The sequence below is a fragment of the Pleurodeles waltl genome, chromosome 7 (genome assembly GCF_031143425.1).
Source record: "Pleurodeles waltl isolate 20211129_DDA chromosome 7, aPleWal1.hap1.20221129, whole genome shotgun sequence".
NCBI lineage: Eukaryota > Metazoa > Chordata > Amphibia > Caudata > Salamandridae > Pleurodeles > Pleurodeles waltl.
Genome location: NC_090446.1, coordinates 84489247 through 84513517, shown reverse-complemented (window position 1 = coordinate 84513517; position 24271 = coordinate 84489247). Strand labels below are relative to the sequence as shown.

The following is a 24271-nucleotide window of genomic DNA, read 5'->3' as shown; positions in this document are numbered from 1 at the left end:
GTGTAAGGAGCCATGAAGTGCAACATCTGTTGAGTACAGAACAACACAGCGGAATAGAAAAGTGGGTGATAATCTACAGAAGAGCAACAAGGGGTGGTGGAGTGTGTATTTCATACCTTTAGGTTTTAGTGAGGGTAAAGGCTTCATAAGCAAGGAAGGTGTATGAGCTGAAAAGGTGGGGTTCACACTGCATGCAATGGGGTGCAATCCAGGGTAAAAGCACAGTAGAACAGAGGCTTTAGACCAAGAAAAAGAGGAAAGAATCTCAGCTGATGCAAACTGCAGGCCAGGAAGGCAATGGATGGTGACTGAAGTGGGCAAACTTAAGGAGCAGGAAGAGGGTACAGGTAAAAGGTTGTGGTTCAAGGGTTTAATAAATTAGATTTTAATTAGCTGGGAGGATTGAGGATGACTTTAGTAGAAAGGGATTTTGTTGAAACATTGAAGGGCTGTGTAAGAAATTTGGGTATTAGTTGAGAGGGTTGTGTACCCAACTGAAGTAATAACCATAACCCTTATCAAGGTGAACCACTAAAGTCACTCATGTAGTCTGAGCTCGACCCTTGGGTAACTATGGCACAGAGCAGATGGAGTAACTAGGAGGCTATGTGAAAAGTATTTATGCAATACGCAACAGTTATAAAGTCAAAACAGAACACAAGAAAAATCCCAAACTAATTTAGGTAAACAGAGTAAATTTTAACAAACATCATAGCACAAAAACAACAACAAAAAATCCAATAAGGTGAACAAGAGTAATTTTTTTTAAAGTCTAAACATAAAAATGGAGCCAAAAAGCATTAACAGCCAACTGTGGTCCTCTGGATGCACTTGACCTGTACCTAGGCGCAAAGTAAGGCTGACCGCGACAGAGCACAAGTTGGATACTGAAAGTAGATTTGACCCATGCTGGAATTTCTATCGTCAGTGTTATTCACTGAAAAGGAAGTCAAAAGTCCTCGCGGGGCTTGCAGCAGGCTGTGGCTAAAGAGCGCTACCGTCACTAGATAGCCGCTAGATGAGGTGTCAGGGAAACCACTGACTTTTGGTGGGACAGCTCAGAGTGGGAGAAAATTGAATTTCATGGCCAAGCGAGGTCCATCACGGGTGGCCCAGAAGTGTGGCCAGGGAAATGAGCAACCATTCCTCTTTGGCCACTCCAAACCAGTCCTGGGGACAGCCTCTCTTCCACGGGGACTGTTGACCTGGGGAACAAAGAAGGGCCATGCCCAGGTGTCGGCTAATATTTGTCTGTGAGAGGGTATGCCTTTTTGAAGTTAATCAGGCTCCTTGGCACAGCCCAGATGGGCATCCTGCCAACAAAGGAACAGAACACCTTTCCTCACCCAAGGCCTTGGTTTATGCTTTGACAGCAAGGTCACACCTCATCAAGGGGGTATTCAGCCACCAAAGGACAGTTGAATATCACACAAATGAGTCTCTAGAGACTTTAGGCAGGTAAAATGCAACTTTCTAAAAGTACCTCTTCCAAAATATGTATTTAATATTTGACTTCACCAGTAATTTGGGCTTGGAATATATGATTCAAAAAGTCCAAGGCAGAAATTTGCAGGTGTTTCGTAGCCAGAAATAACTTTATTAAATCTAATATTGTATCCCAATGTATGTTTTTCTATGCAACAACCAACCGTGCAACAATGAAAATAGCCGTTAGGTCCTTATCACGGTGTGGACATATTTAACATTAAATTTGTACATGTCCCACTTTTAAATACCATGCACCCTGTATTATGAGCAGTAACGCCTACTGAGGGGTATTTTATCAATCTGTAAACAGAAGGTTTATGCTTGTCAAAAGGGGTTATTTTGACAAGTTGAATTTGCAATTTTAAAACCACACAGTCAGGCTACTGAGGGTAGGCTGTCGGCCAGTTTACAATGTTACTGTAGTGGATGACACAATGAGAGCTGTGGTTCACTTCTGACATTCCAACTACAGGTCGTGGGTACAATTTTGTACCATATACGAGGGTTTTATGGATAAACGTTATATGCCAATTAGATACATGCCAATTTAATTGTTATCAGGGATAAAGTACATAGAGCTCTACGAACAGCAAACACAGTCAAAGCTAAAATCTGAGGGTAGACCAAGCAAATGATATTCATTTCCAACAAACAGCAGGTGTAGTGCGATCTAAGGAGGGTTCCTAGGTACTGGAGCAGGAATTGGCCAGGTCACTCTGGCTACCTTGGCTGTGGGAAACGTGGGTGTGAGTGATCAGTGCTGGAAGTTTGCACTACAAGAGCTAACCTGGATGTAGGTGGCCTTTTCAACTGGATGTTGGTTATTCAGAAGGATCCCCAAACAGTCTACCAGCACTTCAGCATCCCGTTTTCATTTGTGCCGCAGCAATTGATGGTTGAGACACTGCTCTTACGGAAAGGGACGGGTTACTAGAGTGAGGAACACGAATTGTATAGGCGGTGAAGGTTTACCAAAAAGTTGGGAACTTAAATCAAAAGATTTGGGTTGAGGTACAAATTAAGGACGCTTCTGTAGGAGGCTGGCCTGGCTTGTAGTGGGTACCAGAGGTACATACACCTTGTGCCAGGTCCAGTTATCCCTTATTAGTGTAGAATATGTGTTTCTAGCAGCTTAGGCTGATAGAAGGTAGCTATGACAAAGCAGCCTAGGCTGAACTAGGAGACATGTAAAGCTCCTACTATACCACTTATATCATATGCACAATATCATAAGAAAACACAATACACAGAGTTACTAAAAATAAAGGTACTTTATTTTTATGACAATATGCCATAAGTATCTCAGTGAGTACCCTCAGTAAGAAGGTAAGTTATATACACAAGTTATATGTACACAAACCAAAATTAGGTAAGTAATAGCAAGAAAAATGCAAACAGTGTGGAATCACAATAGGTTGCAATAGGACCACATAGGTATAGGGGCAACACAAACCATATACTCCAAAAGTGGAATGCGAACCACGAATGGACCCCAGACCTATGTGAGCTTGTAGAGGGTCACTGGGACTGTAAGAAAGCAGTGAGGGTTAGAAAAATACCCCACCCCAAGACACTGAAAAGTAGGAGTAAAGTGCACCTACTACCCCCAGAGAGCACAGAAGTCGTGATAGGGGGATTCTGCAGGAAGAACACACACCAGCAGTGTACTGACAATGGATTTCCAGACCTGAGTACCTGTAAGACAAGGGGACCAAGTCCAATAGTCGCAACAGTGTCAAGGGGGGGCAGGAACCCAGGAAACCCCAGCTGAAGGTGCAAAGAAGCTGCCACCGGTTGGAAGAAGCTTGGAGTTCTGCAAGAAAGAAGAGGACTAGGAACTTCTCCTTTGGAAGACGGATGTCCCACGTTGCGATGAAGCTTGCAGAGGTGTTCCCACGCAGAAAGACTGCAAATAAGCCTTGCTAGCTGCAAGGGTTGCAGTAGAGATTTTCCGGGCTGCTGAGGACCAGGAAGGACCAGGATGTCGCCTTTTGGAGGAAGAGACAGAGTGGGTGCTCAGCAAGTCAGAGAGCCCTCACAGAAGCAGACAGCACCCGCAGAAGTACCCCAACAGGCACTTAGAACTAAAGTGAACCGGAGTCCATGTGACGTCACAAAAGGGAGTCCCACGACGCCGGAGGACAACTCAGAAGGTTGTGCACTGCAGGACGGAGAGCTGGGGACCCAGGCTAGGCTGTGCACGAAGGAAATCCTGGAAGAGTGCAGCTGCAAATCACGAGGTACACAGCTTTGCAGTCTAGCGTGGGGAGGCAAGGACTTACCTCCACCAAACTTGGACTGAAGAGTCACTGGACTGTGGGAGTCACTTGGACAGAGTTGCTGTGTTCCAGGGACCACGCTCGTCAGGATGAGAGGGGACCCAGAGGACCAGTGATGCAGTCTTTTGGTGCCTGCGTTAGCAAGTGGAAGATTCCGTCGACCCACGGGAGATTTCTTCAGAGCTTCTGGTGCAGGGTGAAGGCAGGCTACCCCCAGAGCATGCACCACCTGGAAACAGTCGAGAAAGGCGGCAGGATTAGGCGCTTCAATGTTGCTGGTAGTCATCTTGCTACTTTGTTGAGGTTTTGCAGGCATCCAGGAGCAGCCAGCGGTCGATCCTGTGGTAGAAGGTGAAGAGGGAGATGCAGAGGAACTCTGGTGAGCTCTTGCATTGGTTATCTGAAGAATTCCCCAAAGCAGAGACCCTAAATAGCCAGAAAAGGAGGTTTGGCTACCAAGTTAGGAGGATTGGCTACCAAGAGAGGTAAAAGCCTATCAGAAGGAGCCTCTGACGTCACCTGCTGGCACTGGCCACTCGGAGCAGTCCAGTGTGCCCCCAACACCTCTGTTTCCAAGATGGCAGAGGTCTGGGACACACTGGAGAAGCTCTGGGCACCTCCCCTGGGAGGTACTGGTCAGGGGAGTGGTCACTCCCCTTTCCTTTGTCCAGTTTCGTGCCAGAGCAGGGCTGGGGGATCCCTGAACCGGTGTAAACTGGCTTATGCAGAGATGGGCACCATCTGTGCCCATCAAAGCATTTCCAGAGGCTGGGGGAGGCTACTCCTCCCCAGCCCTTCACACCTATTTCCAAAGGGAGAGGGTGTAACACCCTCTCTCAGAGGAAATCCTTTGTTCTGCCCTCCTGGGCCAGGGCTGCCTGGACCCCAGGAGGGCAGAAACCTGTCTGAGGGGTTGGCAGCAGCTGCAGTGGAGACCCCGGAAAGGCAGTTTGGCAATACCCGGGCTCTGTGCTAGAGACCCGGGGGATCATGGAATTGTCCCCCCAATACCAGAATGGTATTGGGGGGACAATTCCATGATCTTAGACATGTTACATGGCCATGTTCGGAGTTACCATTGTGACGCTATACATAGGTAGTGACCTATGTATAGTGCACGCGTGTAATGGTGTCCCCGCACTCACAAATTCCGGGGAATTTGCCCTAAACGATGTGGGGGCACCTTTGCTAGTGCCAGGGTGCCCACACACTAAGGGGGTCATTCCGAGTTTGCCCGCTCCGCGGTCAGAAGACCGCGGGGCCATTCTGACTTTCCCGCTGGGCCGGCGGGCGCACGCCAAGGGAGCGCCCGCCGGCCCAGCGGGAAAGGGCCTGCAACACTGAAGCCGTCTCCGAATGGAGCCGGAGGTGTTGCAGGTGTGCGACGGGTGCAGCTGCACCCGTCGCGCTTTTCACTGTCTGCTAAGCAGACAGTGAAAAGCATACTGGGGCCCTCTTATGGGGCACCTGAACTGCCCATGCCAGTGGCATGAGCAGTGCAGGGGCCCCCGGGGGCCCCAGGACACCCGTTCTTGCCATTCTGTTTCTGGCAGTGAAAACCGCCAGAAACAGGCTGGCGGGAAGGGGGTCGGAATCCCCATGGCGGCGCTGCTTGCAGCGCCGCCATGGAGGATTCGCCCAGCCGGGGCTAATCCGGCAGGAAACCGCCGGACCCAATTTTAGGACCGCGGCTTGACAGCCATGGTCGGAATGGGCAATGAAGCACCGCCAGCCTGTTGCCGGTGCTTCAGTCGTTCGTGGCCCTGGCAGTCGGAGACCGCCAGGGTCAGAATGACCCCCTAAGTAACTTTGCACCCAACTTTCACCAGGTGAAGGTTAGACATATAGGTGACTTATAAGTTACTTATGTGCAGTGGTAAATGGCTGTGAAATAACGTGGACGTTATTTCACGCAGGCTGCAGTGGCAGGCCTGTGTAAGAATTGTCAAAGCTCCCTATGGGTGGCAAAAGAAATGCTGCAGCCGATAGGGATCTCCTGGAACCCCAATACCGTGGGTACCTCAGTACCATATACAAGGGAATTATATGGGTGTACCAGTATGCCAATGTGAATTGGTAAATTTAATCACTAGCCTGTAGTGACAAATTTGGAAAGTAGAGAGAGCATAACCACTGACGTTCTGGTTAGCAGAGCCTCAGTGAGACAGTTAGGCACCACACAGGGAACACATATAGGCCACAAACTTATGAGCACTAGGGTCCTGGCTAGCAGGATCCCAGTCACACATAACAAACACACTGACAACATAGGGTTTTCACTATGAGCACTGGGCCCTGGCTAGCAGGATCCCAGTGAGACAGTGAAAACACCCTGACATATACTCACAAACAGGCCAAAAGTGGGGGTAACAAGGCTAGAAAGAGGCTACCTTCCTACAGCTTCCAAGAAGGAGGAACTCAAATTGGCCAGGTGGCCATGTGTGTATGGATGTATATGGCATTTCTGTAGTGCAAGCTTAGCCAAATGGCAGGGGAGTGCCGTACAAGGTGAAAGGGAACCATCTGCCTCTTTGGGGTAGAGCGGAGCATTTATACGGTCAAAGACAATCATAATCATCCTTTGGCTGGTCCTGATGGATACAGGAATATCGCTCCAGATCCTGGGTGCATAGATGGAAAAGGCCTGCTGCCTTGTTTTTTATTTGTTTACACTTCTTATTCTGCCACGGCATGGAGGACATTGAAACAGGGGTGCCAAAATATTAAGTGATGCATGAGTATGGTATGAGTACTAGCCAGACCACAGCCAGCGGCAGCTGGCAGGACGGTGTAGAGGACGACATTGAGGTATGAAGTGGAGAGGGTGAACAATGATATTAAATTTGTTTGATCTGGGCTTGTACTCAAGAGGTTTATAAGCCATGAAGAGTGTTTGAAAAAGGTCTTGGTAGGCAGCAGATAGATTGTTGGATGCTTGGACTAGGGGTTGTTGTTGGAGGGATTAGGCGTTTTTGTAGGAGGCATTCATTAGAGGGCTGGTTCAGAATGGGTGCTGCGTCAGTTGCGTGATTTTTTTTTTTCAGGGACAGAGGGAGTCACTGAAATAGTAACAAAGCCCTTTATCATGTTATCTGACCCTGGACATAGGGTGTTGCATTGGCACCTGAGCTTTTGAGCTGGGTTAAGTTGGTTGGGGTGTAATATGCCTGGATGATGAAGGAGGTCTTGTTGCTGAAGAGCATGGTTTAGGGTAAATATAACAATTATTCAAGCAACTTGGGTGATGGAGAGTTTTGAGATGAAGATTGGGCAAGGGTGCTTGGTTTTTTAATTTTTCATGATGAATTAGGCAGAAAAATGTTGACATGCACATTTATTTCTGACCATGGCAGTTCAGGGTTCCCACACCAGGAGACGTTGCAAAAGGGTAAGAGTTGCGAGTGTAGCAGAGGTCATCGCTGGGGTATTTTAATGTTATATTTTGGTGGTACTTGAGAAAATGAATGGCACTATGTAGATTTTTTTGGTGTGGCTAAGGTGAGGGCTTTACTTTATATCAGCATGGAGCCCGGTGAGCAGAAACGGGTTAGAAACTTGGGTTTGGGTAAAGTGCTGTGTTGTGGTTTATGACTTCCCTATGAAGGGTGCCCACAGGGAGTAGTCAAGCTCTGGTTCAAATGGTATGCAGTGCTAGCCCTAGTTTATGGCGGTCTACGTAAGACATAGAGGAACCATGTAGCTGAGGGTTCTCAGGTTCAGAGCAGCACGAGATATACAGGACTGCGTGGGGAAGGGACTGGTAGTGCATAATTTCTTTAAAAGTAAGTGCCAGTGCCCAAGGCATTCCCCAGGACACCACTGCTGCTTGCACCAATCACTGCTCTGCTAAATGTCAGTGCCAACACAACCACTGATCAGCACACACACAAGTCTAACATCCTGTGCTATGCTAGGCCTCCCAAAGCTGGCAGGAAAGCATAACTGCACTGGTATTATTATTTTGTAGTATATATTTCATTTTTGAATGCTCTGCTGATATGCTAACATCAAATATAGACAAGCAGCGCCACCGTTAGGTGGAATGTTGTAAATGCTGGTGTTGAAAATAAAGTGCTGGTGCTGACCACCAGCAAACACCAGCTCAACTTAAGCACTGGGCGCAGGATGAAGAAGGCTGTTAATGCTTCTGGAGTTCAGGGTTGAATGTCTCCAGCTGATCATAGGGTCTAGGGTAGAGTCAATGAAGAAGGCTTAGGGACATGGGGGCAAGAGTGTCTTAGAAGCAGAACAGTAAAAAGACGGTCTGAGGTCACGAGTAAGAGAGATAGAGACAGAAAGAGGAAGAGAGAGATTGGGTGATATTTAGGGGCAGATTTATCATTCTTTCACGCAGCGCAATGCAGCAAGCCACTTTTGCTGTGCTGCGTGAAAAGTAAAGGGCAGGAATGCGTCAGATTTAACATTATACGGTGCATTTGTGTCCTGTCCTAGCACTGGCGCTCTTTTGGATATCTAGCACCAATGCAGGCACCCTGCATTGTAAGGAAGATTGTTTTTGTGCAGGAAGGGATACCTGAGAGCCATTTTCCTTTTTCTACATCTGCTGCAGAATGCCAGAAACCTCACCTGGGGAGGCGTATCATTTTAATGCATTCCCAGGTCTTCCACTAATGATTAATCAGGGAATGCACTAAAATCCATGGGTGGGTGCGTGGAAACCCCCATACTCCACCAACGGAACGCCTTCCTGCTGCAGAGTAACGCAAGGCAGCAATTTGTGCTGCGTCGCTCTAGAGTTGTCAAGCCACGCAGGGTCACACAGGGTGGCCTTGCCTGGCTTGATACATCTCACTTAGGTTTTGCATCGCCCTTGGGCCCCTTGATAACCTCTGCCCTTAAGGTTCTTGTCGGGGGCAGGTTATTTTCAACGATGACTGCAGCTAGGGAAGCAAGAATGTTTTCTATGGTATGTGGGGAAGAAGACAGTGTAGGTGCAAGACTGTGGACAAGAAAAGGGGAAGGAGGGAGAGGCCTAGAAGGCGACAAGCTGGTACGGTCTGGGTCTGGGCTTCTGTGGCTGTCTAGCTCCTGGACTTGGCTAACAAGTGTAGTTTGGTGCTTTCCTCGGCTTGTGTCTGGAAGTGAGAATTAAAATCCTGCTCTAAATCTTTGACATCTCAAAATAACTAGATATCGGTGGCTGGATACACAGATCCCGGTGTCTGAACGAGCCCTTCCTCGACTTACTAACTAACTAGCCATCATTTGAAGAAGTGGGGCTCCCTATCATGGGGGGCAGTGGGGTCTCTTATCGTGTAAGAGATGTGACTTTAAAAGTGTTGTGGGCTCTCTGCTTTAATAGAACAGGTGTATCCTTCATTGGTTAAAGGCAAATAATTGAACTATCATTAGTCAAAGGGAGATAAGAGGAGAAGGGAGAGAGGACAAGCCACGGAGGGGAGAGAGAGAGAGACAAAAGAACCGGGGAGACAAGGGAGAGAGGGAGAGAGAGGGAAGGAGAGAGAGAGAGAAAGACAAGAGAGAGAGAGAGAGAGACGAGAGAGGCAAAAGAACTGGGGAGACACAGGAGAGAGGGAGAGAGAGGGAAGGAGAGACGTGAGAGAGAAAGAGGCAAAAGAACTGGGGAGACACGGAAGAGAGGGAGAGGAGGCGAGAGGGGCAAGGACAAAAGAAGTGGGGAGACACGGAGCTGAAGTGTGACAGAGAGAGAGAAGGCGAGAGAGGCAGAAGGAGGAGAGAGTGAGCGGAGAGTGAGCGACAAAACGGGGCTCAGAGACAGTCGGAGTGACGTACATAGACTGCCAGTGAGAGGCACTCAGTGACACTCAACTGAGGCACGCAGCGGCGGCTGACAGAGGGACGAAGAGACAGCCTCTCAGAGACACACAGGGTTTGAAGAGGCATGAAGAGACAGCCACTGTCAGGAGAGTGACGGACACCAGAGACCGAGTGGGAAGATGCGGTTCGGAACTCAGAGACAGTGAGCAGAGGCCTGATGAGGGGAAATCGAAGGCCACAAGGGAGGGAGTGTCTTTGAGAGTCAGTCGGGCATCAGAGAGCCACAGAGACAGTCGTTGGAGACATACAGTAAAGGTCTACATAGTGAGGGAGACATTCAGTTGAGACAGTGACAGCCAGTGAGAAGCACAAAGAAGGAGTCCAGTGAGAGCTGCGAGACAGCTGGTTGAGAGTCCCAGAGATAATCTGCAGCGCCGCGAATCTGGGACCGCTGCGTGAGGCGCACACAGGCCGTCGCTGGAGACAGAGCGGAGATATCTGTGGAGGCACAAGCAGACCGTCGATCAAAGCACTCTCTCGCAGTCTCTCGCTCGAGACATACAGGGGCTGTCGCTGGAGGCACCCGGAGACTGGTGGCTGAGGCACGTGGAGAGTGTTGCTCGGGGCGCACAGAAACACTGAGTCAAGGCGCACAGAGACCTGTCGTTTGAGGTGCACAGAGACCTGCCTTTTGAGGAACACAGAGACCTATAGTTTGAGGAACACAGATATCTATCGTTTGAGGCACAGCGAGAGCTGCCTTTTGAGGCACACAGAGACCTATCGTTTGAGGCACATCGAAACCCGTCGTTTGAGGCACAGCGAGACCTGCTTTTGAGGCGCACAGAGACCTATCGTTTGAGGCACACAGAGACCTGCCTTTTTGAGGAACACAGACCTATCGTTTGAGGAAGACAGAGACCTGTCGTTTGAGGCACACCGAGACCTGCCTTTTGAGGAACACAGAGACCCGTCGTTTGAGGCACACAGAGACCCGTCGTACGAGGCACACAGAGACCCGTCGTACGAGGCACCCAGAGACCTGTCATTTGAGGTATGGAGAGACCTGTCATGTGAGGCACCCAGAGACCTGTTGTTTGAGGCTCCCAAAGGCCTATCGTTGAAGGCACATAGAGACCTGTCTTTTAAGGCACCCAGAGACCAGTCGTTTGAGGCACCCAGAGACCTGTCATTTGAGGTATGGAGAGACCTGTCATGTGAGGCACGCGGAGAGGGAGACCTGTGGGCCGAAACACACAGAGACCATTCACAGAGGTTGATGCACAGAGGCCATCGTCACAGGCACCCAGAGACCACCACTGGAGGACCCTCACCCCGGGGCCGCCATGCTGTACTACAAGCTCCTCTTGGGTGTCTCGGTGCCAGTCTGTCTGGTCCTCAGCCTGCTAATCATGGTGGGCAACGCCCTGGTGCTGCGTCTGCTGTTGCGCAACGGGCAGCGCGACGCCATCACCATGCTCATGATATCACTGGTGGTGTCCGACGTGGCCATCGGCCTGGTGTCCTTCCCCATGGCCATGCTCTTCAACGCACAGGTGGTGCTGCCCTTCCAGGCCTGCGTCTGGCTCACCTGCACCAGCCTCTGCTGGATCATAGTGTCCTCCCTGCATCACCTCGCCATCGCTGTGGACCGCTGGTATCGGGTATCCAGTCCGGCTAGGTGAGGATGCTCTCCCCCTACTCCGTAAGCGTCTCCTGTAAATCTGTAGGTGAAATACCCTCAACCATAACATACATCAAACCTTAGAACTAGGAACTTACTAACCCTAACTTGAGTGGTTATCTCAAACTCCAGTCCCAACCCTACACCGAAAGCTCAAACTCCAACCATAGCCTGCCTCAAATTCTAAAACTAACCTCAATATTTACACTCACCCACACTCTAGGTCTAATGCACTCTCCAAACCCAAACTCCAACCTGTAACCCAGACTCCAACGCTAACCAGATCTCCAGTCTTAATCTTAGCTCAAACTCTAGCCCGAACACCACCTCCAACCCTAACCCAAACTCCAACTCTACCTGCTCTTCAAACCTAAACTTCATTCAAACTCTAGCCCAACCCTAACCCAAACTCCAACTCTACCTGCTCTTCAAACCTAAACTTAACTGAAACTCTAGCCCAACCCAAACCCAAACTCCAACTCTACCTGCTCTTCAAACCGAAACTTCACTCAAACTCTAGCCCAACCCTAACCCAAACTCCAACTCTACCTGCTCTTCAAACCTAAACTTCACTCAAACTCTAGCACAACCCTAACCCAAACTCCAACTCTACCTGCTCTTCAAACCTAAACTGAATTCCAACTCTAGCCCAACCCAAACCCAAACTCCAACTCTACCTGCTCTTCAAACCTAAACTTCACTCAAACTCTAGCCCAACCCTAACCCAAACTCCAACTCTACCTGCTCTTCAAACCTAAACTGAACTCAAACTCTAGCCCAACCCTAACCCAAACTCCAACTCTACCTGCTCTTCAAACCTAAACTGAACTCAAACTCTAGCCCAACCCAAACCCAAACTCCAACTCTACCTGCTCTTCAAACCTAAACTGAACTCAAACTCTAGCCCAACCCTAACCCAAACTCCAACTCTACCTGCTCTTCGAACCTAGACTTTACTCAAACTCTAGCCCAACCCTAACCCAAACTCCAACTCTACCTGCTCTTCAAACCTAAACTGAACTCAAACTCTAGCCCAACCCAAACCCAAACTCCAACTCTACCTGCTCTTCAAACCTAAACTTAACTCATACTCTAGCCCAACCCTAACCCAAACTCCAACTCTACCTGCTCTTCAAACCTAAACTTCACTCAAACTCTAGCCCAACCCTAACCCAAACTCCAACTCTACCTGCTCTTCAAAGCTAAACTGAACTCAAACTCTAGCCCAACCCTAACCCAAACTCCAACTCTACCTGCTCTTCAAACCTAAACTTCACTCAAACTCTAGCCCAACCCTAACCCAAACTCCAACTCTACTTGCTCTTCAAACCTAAACTTCACTCAAACTCTAGCCCAACCCTAACCCAAACTCCAACCCTACCTGCTCTTCAAACCTAAACTTAACTCAAACTCTAGCCCAACCCAAACCCAAACTCCAACTCTACCTGCTCTTCAAACCGAAACTTCACTCAAACTCTAGCCCAACCCTAACCCAAACTCCAACTCTACCTGCTCTTCAAACCTAAACTTCACTCAAACTCTAGCACAACCCTAACACAAACTCCAACTCTACCTGCTCTTCAAACCTAAACTGAATTCCAACTCTAGCCCAACCCAAACCCAAACTCCAACTCTACCTGCTCTTCAAACCTAAACTTCACTCAAACTCTAGCCCAACCCTAACCCAAACTCCAACTCTACCTGCTCTTCAAACCTAAACTGAACTCAAACTCTAGCCCAACCCTAACCCAAACTCCAACTCTACCTGCTCTTCAAACCTAAACTGAACTCAAACTCTAGCCCAACCCAAACCCAAACTCCAACTCTACCTGCTCTTCAAACCTAAACTGAACTCAAACTCTAGCCCAACCCTAACCCAAACTCCAACTCTACCTGCTCTTCAAACCTAAACTTTACTCAAACTCTAGCCCAACCCTAACCCAAACTCCAACTCTACCTGCTCTTCAAACCTAAACTGAACTCAAACTCTAGCCCAACCCAAACCCAAACTCCAACTCTACCTGCTCTTCAAACCTAAACTTAACTCATACTCTAGCCCAACCCTAACCCAAACTCCAACTCTACCTGCTCTTCAAACCTAAACTTCACTCAAACTCTAGCCCAACCCTAACCCAAACTCCAACTCTACCTGCTCTTCAAAGCTAAACTGAACTCAAACTCTAGCCCAACCCTAACCCAAACTCCAACTCTACCTGCTCTTCAAACCTAAACTTCACTCAAACTCTAGCCCAACCCTAACCCAAACTCCAACTCTACTTGCTCTTCAAACCTAAACTTCACTCAAACTCTAGCCCAACCCTCACCCAAACTCCAACCCTACCTGCTCTTCAAACCTAAACTTAACTCAAACTCTAGCCCAAACTCCAACACTAAGTTGAATGCCAATTCCAATGTTAATTCAAACTCCTTTCCCTACTATACTCCTACCGCGTCCGCAACCCAATCGCCTTCCCTAACCAGAACTTCAACTGCAAAACTAATTTCAGCATTAACCCTGCGCAGTCATCAGCCCCCAGCCATAACTTTACCATACTTCAAAACTGAAAATTAAACCATTACTAACCATAACTCGAACCTCAAGCCAACCTTATCTTAAAATCCAATTCCAGCTCTAACTTAAACTCCAACCTCAACTTAAACTCCAACAATAACCTACCTCAAAACATAAAACTAACTGCAAACAAACCCTTGCCAAGCTGCAACTTTAATCAAATCTTCAATCTCAAACCAAACTCCAAACTTAACTTGAACTCAATCCTACCACGAACACAAACTTCAACCATAACTTGACCTCTAATCATTAACTTAACTCAGACTCTAATCCTACACCAAAACCAAACTGCAAGACTGATCCAAACTTAACCTAAACAACATCCCCAACTGAACTCCTATCCCAACCCAAACCCCAACCAGAACTCCAACACTAACCCTTTCCAGACTTTTACCTCAGTCTTAATTCTAACCCACTCCACTTCCCAAACTTAAGTCTAATTCTTGGCCTAAACTAAACTTCACTTACAACCCCACAATCTTAACCCCACCCTTACTGTAAATATCCTGCACCAGCAATTTACCACAATCACCCCCTAATTGTGGGTATTCTGGTAGCCAGGTGGGGCTCCAGTGTGTGCAGGTCCCTCTGTTATCCCCATGCACTGCTTCTTGTGATGCTCCTCCCAACCTCCCCTTAACTTACTTCTGACCATAAACCATGACCTCACCGCTTATCTCAACATGAACGTGAACCCCAATCCCAGAATGCTGGATTCTCATCTTCCATATGCTCTATCTGTACATCATACTACCTGCAACCGTGGTCACCTGTGTGCTGAGCCCCCGCATCTAGCTGATGCACCCCTGCGCTCTCTGTATCTACCTGAGGCATTCCCTGCGCGTGTTTCCTGTACCCCCATATGTGCACCGGAAGACCTGGTCCACCCGCCCGCCTGTGCGCTTTACCTTAGCTGTATGTTGTATCTGTGCACGTGACCAGCTCAGAAAACAACTCAAATCCTGGCCTTTTTCACTTCCTTACTAATTCCTTCAGTTGCTTCAAACCTTGCAGTCGCCAGCGCCAAGAAGCCTACTCGCTTAACATATAATATCAATGTGTGGCTTGGGCTAGAGGCAAGGAGTGCTTCCCTTTGCTACATGGACATGCTGACCTATAACAGAAATCTCTAGGTTTTTAGCTCAACAGATACTACTAGTCTGGAGACACGTCTCAGTGACAATCTGAATTCAGAAATGATATTAAAAATCAGATGTACAGTCAGGAAGGTTTGTTGCTGTGAGGCATTGCTTAGACAATGAGATAAACACAAATCCCAAATCTTAGAACCAATTCACAGTCACCGCCTGGACTGATCATTAATTTAAGAACACATAAGACATCAGGCAATCACTGCAGATCTCAGTCACATCATAAATAAGCAGAGTTTACATAAGACATGTCTTGCCTTGCCTTCTCTTTTCACCCTGGGTGGAATATGCGATGTAATTGCTGTATTTGCACAGAAAGAGAGTTCTTGTAAATGTTTGCTACTTAGGGTCAGGTAACTTTTGCTCAAAGTCAGCCCCTTGTCCTGCTAATTAACCAGAAGTGTGATCCACCAGAATCTTAAAACAAGAAGCTTTTACATTATCAGTGCTGCCTATCATAATGTGTCCTGTTAGAAACATCAGGCAAGTGGCGGAGCTGCAGGCCAGAAGTCAGAGTGAAGGGTTGTATCACACACGAGGCCCATATTCATACTTTTTTAGCGATGCATTTGCATTAGTTTTTGATGCAAAAGTGACGCAAACTTACAAAATACAATTGTATTGTGTAAGTTTGCGCCACTTTTGCATCAAAAAGCGGCGCAAATGCGGCGCAAAAAAATTATAAATATGGGCCTGAGTGTCACTTGCTAACACAGCTTCTGTAAATATGTCTGTGAAGTCTCTTATGAGAGTGAATTTTCTAGATATGCTTGATAATATAGAAATCGAAAAATTCTCTTCTTCAGATCTGTTTTAGCACCATAGTATATTTTCTAGGAATGTTTCTGAATTCTCCAGGAGACTAGTGTTATTTTACCAAGCACTGTGACTAGTACATGCAACACTGCACACTCTTAGCATTTCCACGATCTGCAGCTGTATTGAGGAAGCTGCGAGTTGATGCTATGAAGAGCTGAAACTGAACTTTCTGAGTAGACTAACTTGTGTTAACAACTCTTGCAGAGGCAAGTCCCAGCTCAGCCATCTCCCCACTACCACCCTCGCCACCCTGAAAGGTATCCTACATGCACCGGCACGGCCCATCGAGGAATTGGAGAAATGCAACAACTTCACACCAAGTTTAAAGACCTGCTCTGGCTCCCCTATCCAGCCCAGACCATCTTCAAGACTAGCTGGATTCCATTCAAAACCCTCAATAACAAGAGCCCAGCTTCCTAACAAGCAAAGCAGCCGTGTCTGAGGGAGGGAGCCAGACCAGGAGCCTTTACAGCTCCAGAGTCTAGAGGAAATCTTGCAGGCAGGAACAACAGAAGGCAAGACCTCTCCATTTATGCTCCCAGGATATGATGGCGATGGAGATGTTGGCCATGTCAAAGGAGATGGCCAACATCTCCTTTGACATGAGATAAGCACTGCTTCTACAATTCAGAAAAAAAAGCTGAAGGCACTCCTTTCAAGAAGCACTGCCCCTGACCTGGCTTTCTACCCTTCAGCTTCCCCCAGTGATTGTGTCTTTCCTGGGGCCATGACCCCTGGACACTGCTCCCTTGCTCTTAAGACAATTTCCTGGCCCAATATACCCAGGAAGTTGACAAGAGTTCAGAGTAGGTTAATTAAGATAGGGGCCAGCACTGATCCTTGGTAAGCCAAAGGGGATTGTTATAGGGTGCTACAAGGAGTCATTTATTTTTGCTGTCTCACCCTGCTAATTTAGTTATGATTAAAATCCCTAGAAACCCATCCTCCAGTTCCCAAGATGGAGTTCAGCAATATGTCAGCTATACCAAATGTTGCCGAAAAACATAGCAAAATCAGCAGACATGTTACAACTTTATCTAGGGCTTTGCAGGCATTGTCTACAATGATGAGATTAACTTTCGGTGCTATGCCCAGAGCGAAAGGCCAATTAATATTTATTTAGGGCACTTTGTTCATCGATGAATTGATTCAGCTGTTCAACTAAGCCTCGGCCCATCGTTCAGGGCTGTGGGCCCACCCCTTCTACTTAGAATGCAAGAGTGACTGTCAGGCTGAGCAAAGGACATCATCGCCACCAAAGTGCATGATTTCAGTGACCCTGACTAAATCCCAACTATGACTGTTTTACTATCCTTCCTTGATTGCATGAGGGGTCATGCCCACCTCCTGTGCCAGTGTTGCATTGTGCCTCAGAGCAAGGGCCCAGAGGAGGGGAAAAAGCAGAGGAGTCACATTAGTTTGAGAGTCAGAGAGATGGCAGCAAAGAGGAAGGGGCTAGATGGGAGCCCATGTTTGTAAGAAACAACAGTGGAAACAGCCCACTTCATCAGGGAAGTAGCTATCTTCAGTTAAGCAAATCTGAGAGACCCACTGATTTCCGAGTCCTGGGGGTTTCACTGGATCACAATTATGACTTTCTCTGAAAAAAGAGTTAGAGGGTACATTTGTCTTGGTAGCATAGAGTTGCAGAAAGGTGGGTACCACATATTGGCGCTCACTTTTTTCCTAAAAGGGAGATGTGGCATAACGGTGAGAAGTGCCGACTTTGGAACTTGGGGGCCTATTTATGAGTCGATTTGCGTTGTTCTGGAACCACACAATGTGGTGCAAGAGTGACGCAAACCTTACATGTGATTTATGAATCCACCCAAGGCCCCTTTTTGGCCTGGAGTAAGACAACACAGAACAAATCACTCCATTGCCTTACTCTGCCCAGGGAACGCCTTCCTTGGGCATTGAGTGGGTATTCCCACCCAACTCCCATGGTTTTTGACACATTCACAGATTTACCAGAAAACCTAGACTTGGGAATGTGCCAAAAACATATGCCTTCTCAAGTGAGGTGTAACAAGGAGAAATATCTTTATTTCTCCTCCATACTTTCTCTTTCTATGTGTGCTGCAGCCAGTGCTTAATTTGTAAATAAAAAGATGCCGGTGCTCAAAGCTCTCCTCTTAAACATGCGGCTGCTGCAATTAAATGTGCGAGCATGGAATACTGAGGCAGCGTAATCCTGAAGCCATCTCTGGCCTCTTCAATCCACTTACAGCCACTACCTGCCCCCTTCAGCTCACTCCTGCAGCTTACTGCTTTTCCCGCTTCTGACGCTTTTTCTCTTCCTCCCTCTTTCCCACATATCTTTTGCTCGCAGTAAATGCTTGGGACAGAAACCTAAGCACCGGCCCTCAGAAATAAGTGCCGGTGCTTTGCACCGGAAACAACAAGCACAAATTAAGCACTGGCTGCAGCACACATAGAAAGCGGAGTATGCCTCTCATGATTGTTTTTGTGCAGAAGGGTGTCCTGCATGCAACACAGGCACCCTTGCACCATGGTGGAAGAGTGCCAGCTCTGGCGCTAGGCTGCCAAAAGGGTGCCAGCACAGGGGAAAAGGCAGGAATGCACTGTATTGCCTTGAATACAGTGCATCCCTGCCCATTCCCAGTCTCACAGTGCAGCACTGCAGTGACTCACTGTGCTGCACGGTGTGACATTCCCGTAAACGGGCCCCAGGCCTCAAAGTCTTTCAGTGCACTGTGGCCGAGTCTGCACTACATAAAAAAGAGACATAAATCCTATTTCAAGATTGGAGCGATAGCTAGGCCATGCAAGGAGGAAAAAGGGGTGAAAGTGGCGGAGGAGATAGGCCGCATTTATTGTGAAATATGAGTCACAGGAAAAGTATCCATGAAATTATCTCAAAAATTCCTCCCCTCCTCTCGGCCCTGCCTCTCCTGCTCCCCTAGTCCTTGCCATTAAGTTTTAGAAGGGGTCCTGACTTCAAAACATTTTGCTTTGGGAGGCTCAGAGTATAAATGTTTGAAAACCTCTGAGCTAAGGTGATGTACAGTATAATTTTCCGTTTCTGTTTATGCCCTGAAAGTGAAGACTTTGGAATGACTGGAAAACCATTCGTCAAAGGAAGCCAGTGTGTTCTGTACCTTGCTTGACTGGGCATCCATGGGTATCCATGACTATACATCCTGCATGCATAAATGTTGCCCAGACAGCGTAATCCTGAAGCCACCTTGGGCCTCTTCAATCAATTTACAGCCGATCCCTGCCCCTTCAGCTCACTCTTGCAGCTTCCTGCTTTTCCCCTTTCTGACACTTTTTTGTTTTTCTCTTCCTCCGTCTTTCCCACATGTCTTTTGCTCACAGTAAATGCTTGAGACAGAAAACTAAGCGCCGGCCATCAGAAATAAGTGCTGGTGCTCCGCACCGGAAACAACATGCACAAATTAAGCACTGGCGTCTTAGACAGCTGCGCAATGGTAGCCACACCCTAGTGGTTTTCACGTTTCATATTTGAAATGAGGTCTGAGGAGCTCATGTGTTGAACTGCAGAGTTTCTGTGACTGCTTTTTGTTGTGTTTTTGTGTCTGCATGAGTATTGGAGTGTTTACCAGATTTTTGCTGGGTGAATCTGTCAGTTGGATATGTTGCAGATTGAGTGACTGTGAATGATTTTCCTTGTACTTTACGTGCAAGAGAATTATTGAGTATTGCTTTGTTGTTTACACGAAAGGGAAGTTTGCAGTGCCCTGTGTGTCATCATTCCCTGTATGTCCGAGCTGGTGTCTGGAATGCTGAGAGTGGATGATGTAATGGAATGTTGGGGTGTCGAGATAGTGGGAGGGAGGATGCACCCCAACACGACCTACCTGCTGTTTCTGGAACCTAAGGGCCTAATATGAAATAAATAATTAACCTGTTTCTTGAATGGTTCCAGACTCTTGTAAGAACGCCTCGCTCTCCTACTACAATAGTATACCCGCTATTTGAACTCTCTTTTTGTTTCTCAAGTGTACTATAAATGAAGTTGGACAACTCATTACCTGGAGTGACGTATTCTAGGCACTTGTAAACGAGTAAGCAGTTTGAGGGTCTTACTATTCCTTTGGTTTTCTGCTTCAGTTTTAGATGTTTTTATTTGGTCTTGAAGCAAAACAGTTTTCTATGTACGATTATTGATTTTATCGTTGGTTTAAAGTCCTTGGCTAGGGTAGGCATGGGTTGCTTAATGCATTGCTTGTTGACTGTTTGCATGTGTTGTCTTTCAGCATTTACGGCATGCAAAACCACAACAAATCTTAGAAGATGCTGATTTATAACAACCAAATTCAGTTTTTTATTTTCCTTGATCCAAGCTGAACCTAACCCTTTTCAGGCAAATGTAGACACTTTAGGCCTGATTCATAAAGGTAAACATAGATCTGAAGTCTAAACTTAGACCAAAAGTCTAACTTTAGACATGAAGTCTAACTTTAGATTTCAGGTCTAAAGTTAGACTTCAGGTTTAAAATTAGACTTTAAGTCTATGTTTAGACCAAAAGTCTAACTTTAGACCTGAAGTTTAACTTCACACCTGAAGCCTCAGTTTAGACCTGAAGTCAACCTTTAGACTTCAGGTCTAAAGTTAGACTTCAGTTCTAAAGTTAGACTCTGGGTGTAAACTTAGATTTCAGGCCTTAGTTTACCTTTGTGAATCATGCCCTTTGGCTACAGTTATAGCCTATTCAACAAAGGGTAAGGACCGCTGTGTTAGAACAGCACCTAGGTGAAGCAGGGCCATCAACCCGAGGTGGCTTTGGTCAGTGAGCAGAAACAGATCACCCACACCAGCCTTGTGGCTGATGCCATGCCATGGTACTTTGACAAAACTATATTATGTTACTTTGGCTGGTAAACTGGGTATCTAATAGTACCCAGCAACTTAATTGGGGCCCCGGGTGGATTTTTTTGAAGGTTTTTTTAAGACTCTTCTCAGAACATCAGAGCATCAGGCAAGCAGCTCCTCTCTTCTCTATGGCTGCCTGTAACCAACTGAGTTCAACAGAATTAAAACAAAACATCTGTATCTAACTTTAAGGCCCCCGTTACCAGTTCCCTAGTGTTTGTTTGGGCTGATGTTCTTTCTTTCAAACAAAGAATTCCGACACTCCTGGCTCGGAATTTATTTGGTACCATACACAGCACCCAGTTATGAGTTTGCGCCCGAAAATGGTCCATAAAATGCAGAATTTGCTCCTCACTGCACACAAATCAGCATGTCCAGGTTCTCACTGAGCCTTTTATCCCCACCGATTAATTTTAGCTGGTTTAATCTGCCGGAATGTATCCAGGTAAAACTGGGGAAGTGGGTTGCTGGCCACCAAATTCATACAACTTGAGCCCCTCATCCACTCCCCACTTCCGTGGGCAGTACATGGAATACAAACCCGCTCCCGCCCCCCAGCCCCCCCCCCCCCCCCCACCCACTGCCCATCCCCCAAGTCACTCAGGAGCTCTCAGGCCAAGTGCAGTGGCGGCCCTCTGGAGCTCAGGTCCCCCACTCACCGCGGGGTTTACGGGGGCCTTTATTACGCCACTGCGCACACAGGAGAATTATGTGGGCCACTCTTAATGAGGGCCCTCTAACTGTGTTTTGGATTTTCATTTTTCCGAGAGCACTAAAGATGTATTTTCTCTCCGGTCAAAATAAGCTATAGCACCCCAACCAAACCCGCCCACCAAGGCTTGTTTAGAAGGAACGTTGTTCAGCCAACCCTAATTGCAGCTCAGTAGGCTGTGTGCAGACTGCGGCGCAGCGTCCTAAGCTCATAAAATTGATGCCAAATGTCCCTGTTTCACGTATCACGTTACATATTTACTTTACCACGTTAAGCAGGTACGTTGAAGTTTCTGAAAAATATTGTTCATTGGCTTGGATACTGAAATTTTCATTTTGTATAAAGTGGTATATATGTTTACACAACCTGATAATTTCATGCCGTTCATAGATTTAGAGAGTGCTCGGGCTGTTCTACGTAACCCCGACCGCTACTCCCCTTGCCATTTTTCATGTATCCTGCAAAACTTCAGCTTGCACGCAAACATCTTGAAATTAAGTATTCTTTTGCAAGTGTACCCCACATATTTTGTGAGACGCTGGAGGGAACACAGAGATAGCGACACAACACTGACATCTAGTGGCGCAATGTAAGTACTTCACCGGCTGGTGTTATCTATGGAGGGCCCAGGATTTCAGGGTTTTTCGTTTCTGACATTTCCCTCAGTGTTTATCCATATTATTTTTTGGGGGGGGGAGGGGGCGAGGGGGTTGTTTGGGAACGGGGGCTTTTGAGAAAATGACGCTCAAAGTAATATATTTCCGCATTTATTTAATCGATAAATGCTTAAATGGCCGGCAGGTTTCAATCGAGTACAAATCAATACATTATATGAGAACATGGGAAATGTAGTATCAACCTTGTGCCTATCTAGTGCAGTTTAAGCCTCGTTACTAAAATGTCTTTTTTTAACCTCTTTACTTGGTAATCCACACAGCTATTGGCCTGGCAGTCGTGATTGACAGCATTTAGAATCACTGAACAAACAATCCAATTTCCCTTTTTATCTATATTTAAAAATAAGTGCAGACAGGAAATTCTATGGGTTTCTGTCTGCATTTAAAATAAAAAAAAAGCAGAAAAAGGAACCCTATCTATAAGGTTTTGAGGGTGCATACAAATGGAAAAGCAGAAGAGGCACCCGTTGGTCATTACAGCTTGGTATGTGTCAACGTCCTGGACGTAGCAAATATATAATGGTGTCATAGTGACACCTATTCAGCGAGCGTATAGCACTGTTTGAGACCTGAGAGGCTGCCTGGGTAAGCCCAGACCTTCGGACTTGGGCAGTCAATAAAAAACACAAGCATTACAAAGTCAAAAAGTCTCTGCTTGCTGGCCTATTGCCTTTGAAAATGCTTTGTTTGTCGATACTATGTAGCATCAGGGAAAAAGCAGAATGATTTATGACGAAAAAAGAAACGTTTAATGACGCAGTCATCATTCCATTGGTGTGCATGCCTGATGGCAAATTCCTCGCAATATGAAACAGTGCACGAACATGCATGCAGAATAACTTGGGAATCAATTGTTTTTTTTAATTTTAATTTACCAATCCAGGATGGTGGACACCATCTGGATCAGTAAACAAAAATGACATTTTGATAGCGGGAATTGGGGAGAGGCCCGGTACCAGATAGTAACTGCCAGGCCCTTCACCCAAGAGGACAGAAAAAGAAGCACATAATTGAGGGAGCTGGAAAACACATGCATTTTAATGGAGTGATTACCCCAAAAGAAAAACACAGTCCCCTAAAAGTGAACAGTGGAAGGATATAAGACAGCCAATCGAGGCCATGCTCAAGGGGAGGAGCAAACAGAAAAAGAGGGATGTTGGCTATTAAATAGGAAGCAAACAAATGAAAGTAAAAATAAAGCAAACCGGTGGTATGTAATGACCACTGTAAACTCTGGTAAGCCCACAAAAGATCGTTTACACCTAGATGGCTTGCACTCTCTGGTATGTGGGACATAAAAATAGAAGCTGTGCGACGGTCTCTATCCAAAGGTGACTCTGAGCTCTCTTTTTGTCCCTCTGCATCCTGCAGGTACCTCACGTCGGCCACGCGCATCCGTGCGTTAATGCACATCATCGCCTGCTGGACCCTGGCTATCTGCTTTGCGTACGTCCCTGTCTTCGGCTACAACAACCAGGAGCTGCTGCGGCAGGCGGCTGCCAACGGGAGCGGGGTGACCTGGCTGACCCCGAGGGGCCAGCTGCACGTGATCTGCCAGAACCTGGTGGTTCTCAACCTCGACTATCTGGTGTACGTGCTCTTTGTGGTCTGCACCCTGCTGCCCGTGCTGGCCACCACCGCCCTCTACCTGCTGATGCTGCTGAGGGTGGGCTCCGGGCACCAGGCCCGGGTGGCCGCCACCGCGCACGTGGCCGAGGGCCTGCACGAGCGCAAGCAGCGGCGCCTGACAGCCAACATGCTGCTGGCATTACTGGCCTATGTGCTGCTGAAGATACCTTACAATGCCCTCAACTGCGTCTTCCTCTACTGCCCCACCTGCCAGGTGCCCTACTGGGCGGTGCCCTTCACCTTCAGCCTCATCCTCTGCAGTGCAGTCTTTAACCCCTTCATCGTCTTCCTCACGCACAAGCAGGCGAGGGACTGGTGCTGCCGGGCTGCGGGGTGCAGGCGGCGCTGGAAGCGGGAGACGGTGGTGAGCCTGGTGCGGGTGGCCGAGAGGTCTGTAAAAACCTAGACTGGGCCCAATCTCCCCAGAAAACCTCAAAGACTAATCCTCAGGATGCTCACACTCACCTTCTGAGAAATGGCTTCTGCTCAGTTAATACAGTCTCCGTGGTAAGGGAGCGCTGGAGGATGAAAGGGGCCACCGCCCTTCGAGACTTCACGTAGCCTGCAGAAAACCTACACTCATCTGCTGTGATCAAAGGGACTCATCTCCCCTCCATCACTACCCCGAAAATTCAGCAG

General features: G+C 47.4%; 1 protein-coding gene across 1 annotated transcript; it reads left to right on the top strand.

Annotated features, from left to right (window-relative positions):
* Positions 1-10873: 10873 nt before the first annotated feature.
* On the top strand, positions 10874-24038 carry LOC138246847 (adenosine receptor A1-like). Its single transcript, XM_069201602.1, has 2 exons — positions 10874-11208; positions 23375-24038. The coding sequence occupies exons 1-2, from the start codon at positions 10874-10876 to the stop codon at positions 24036-24038; spliced, it is 999 nt and encodes a 332-aa protein (XP_069057703.1).
* The last annotated feature ends 233 nt before the right edge of the window (positions 24039-24271 follow it).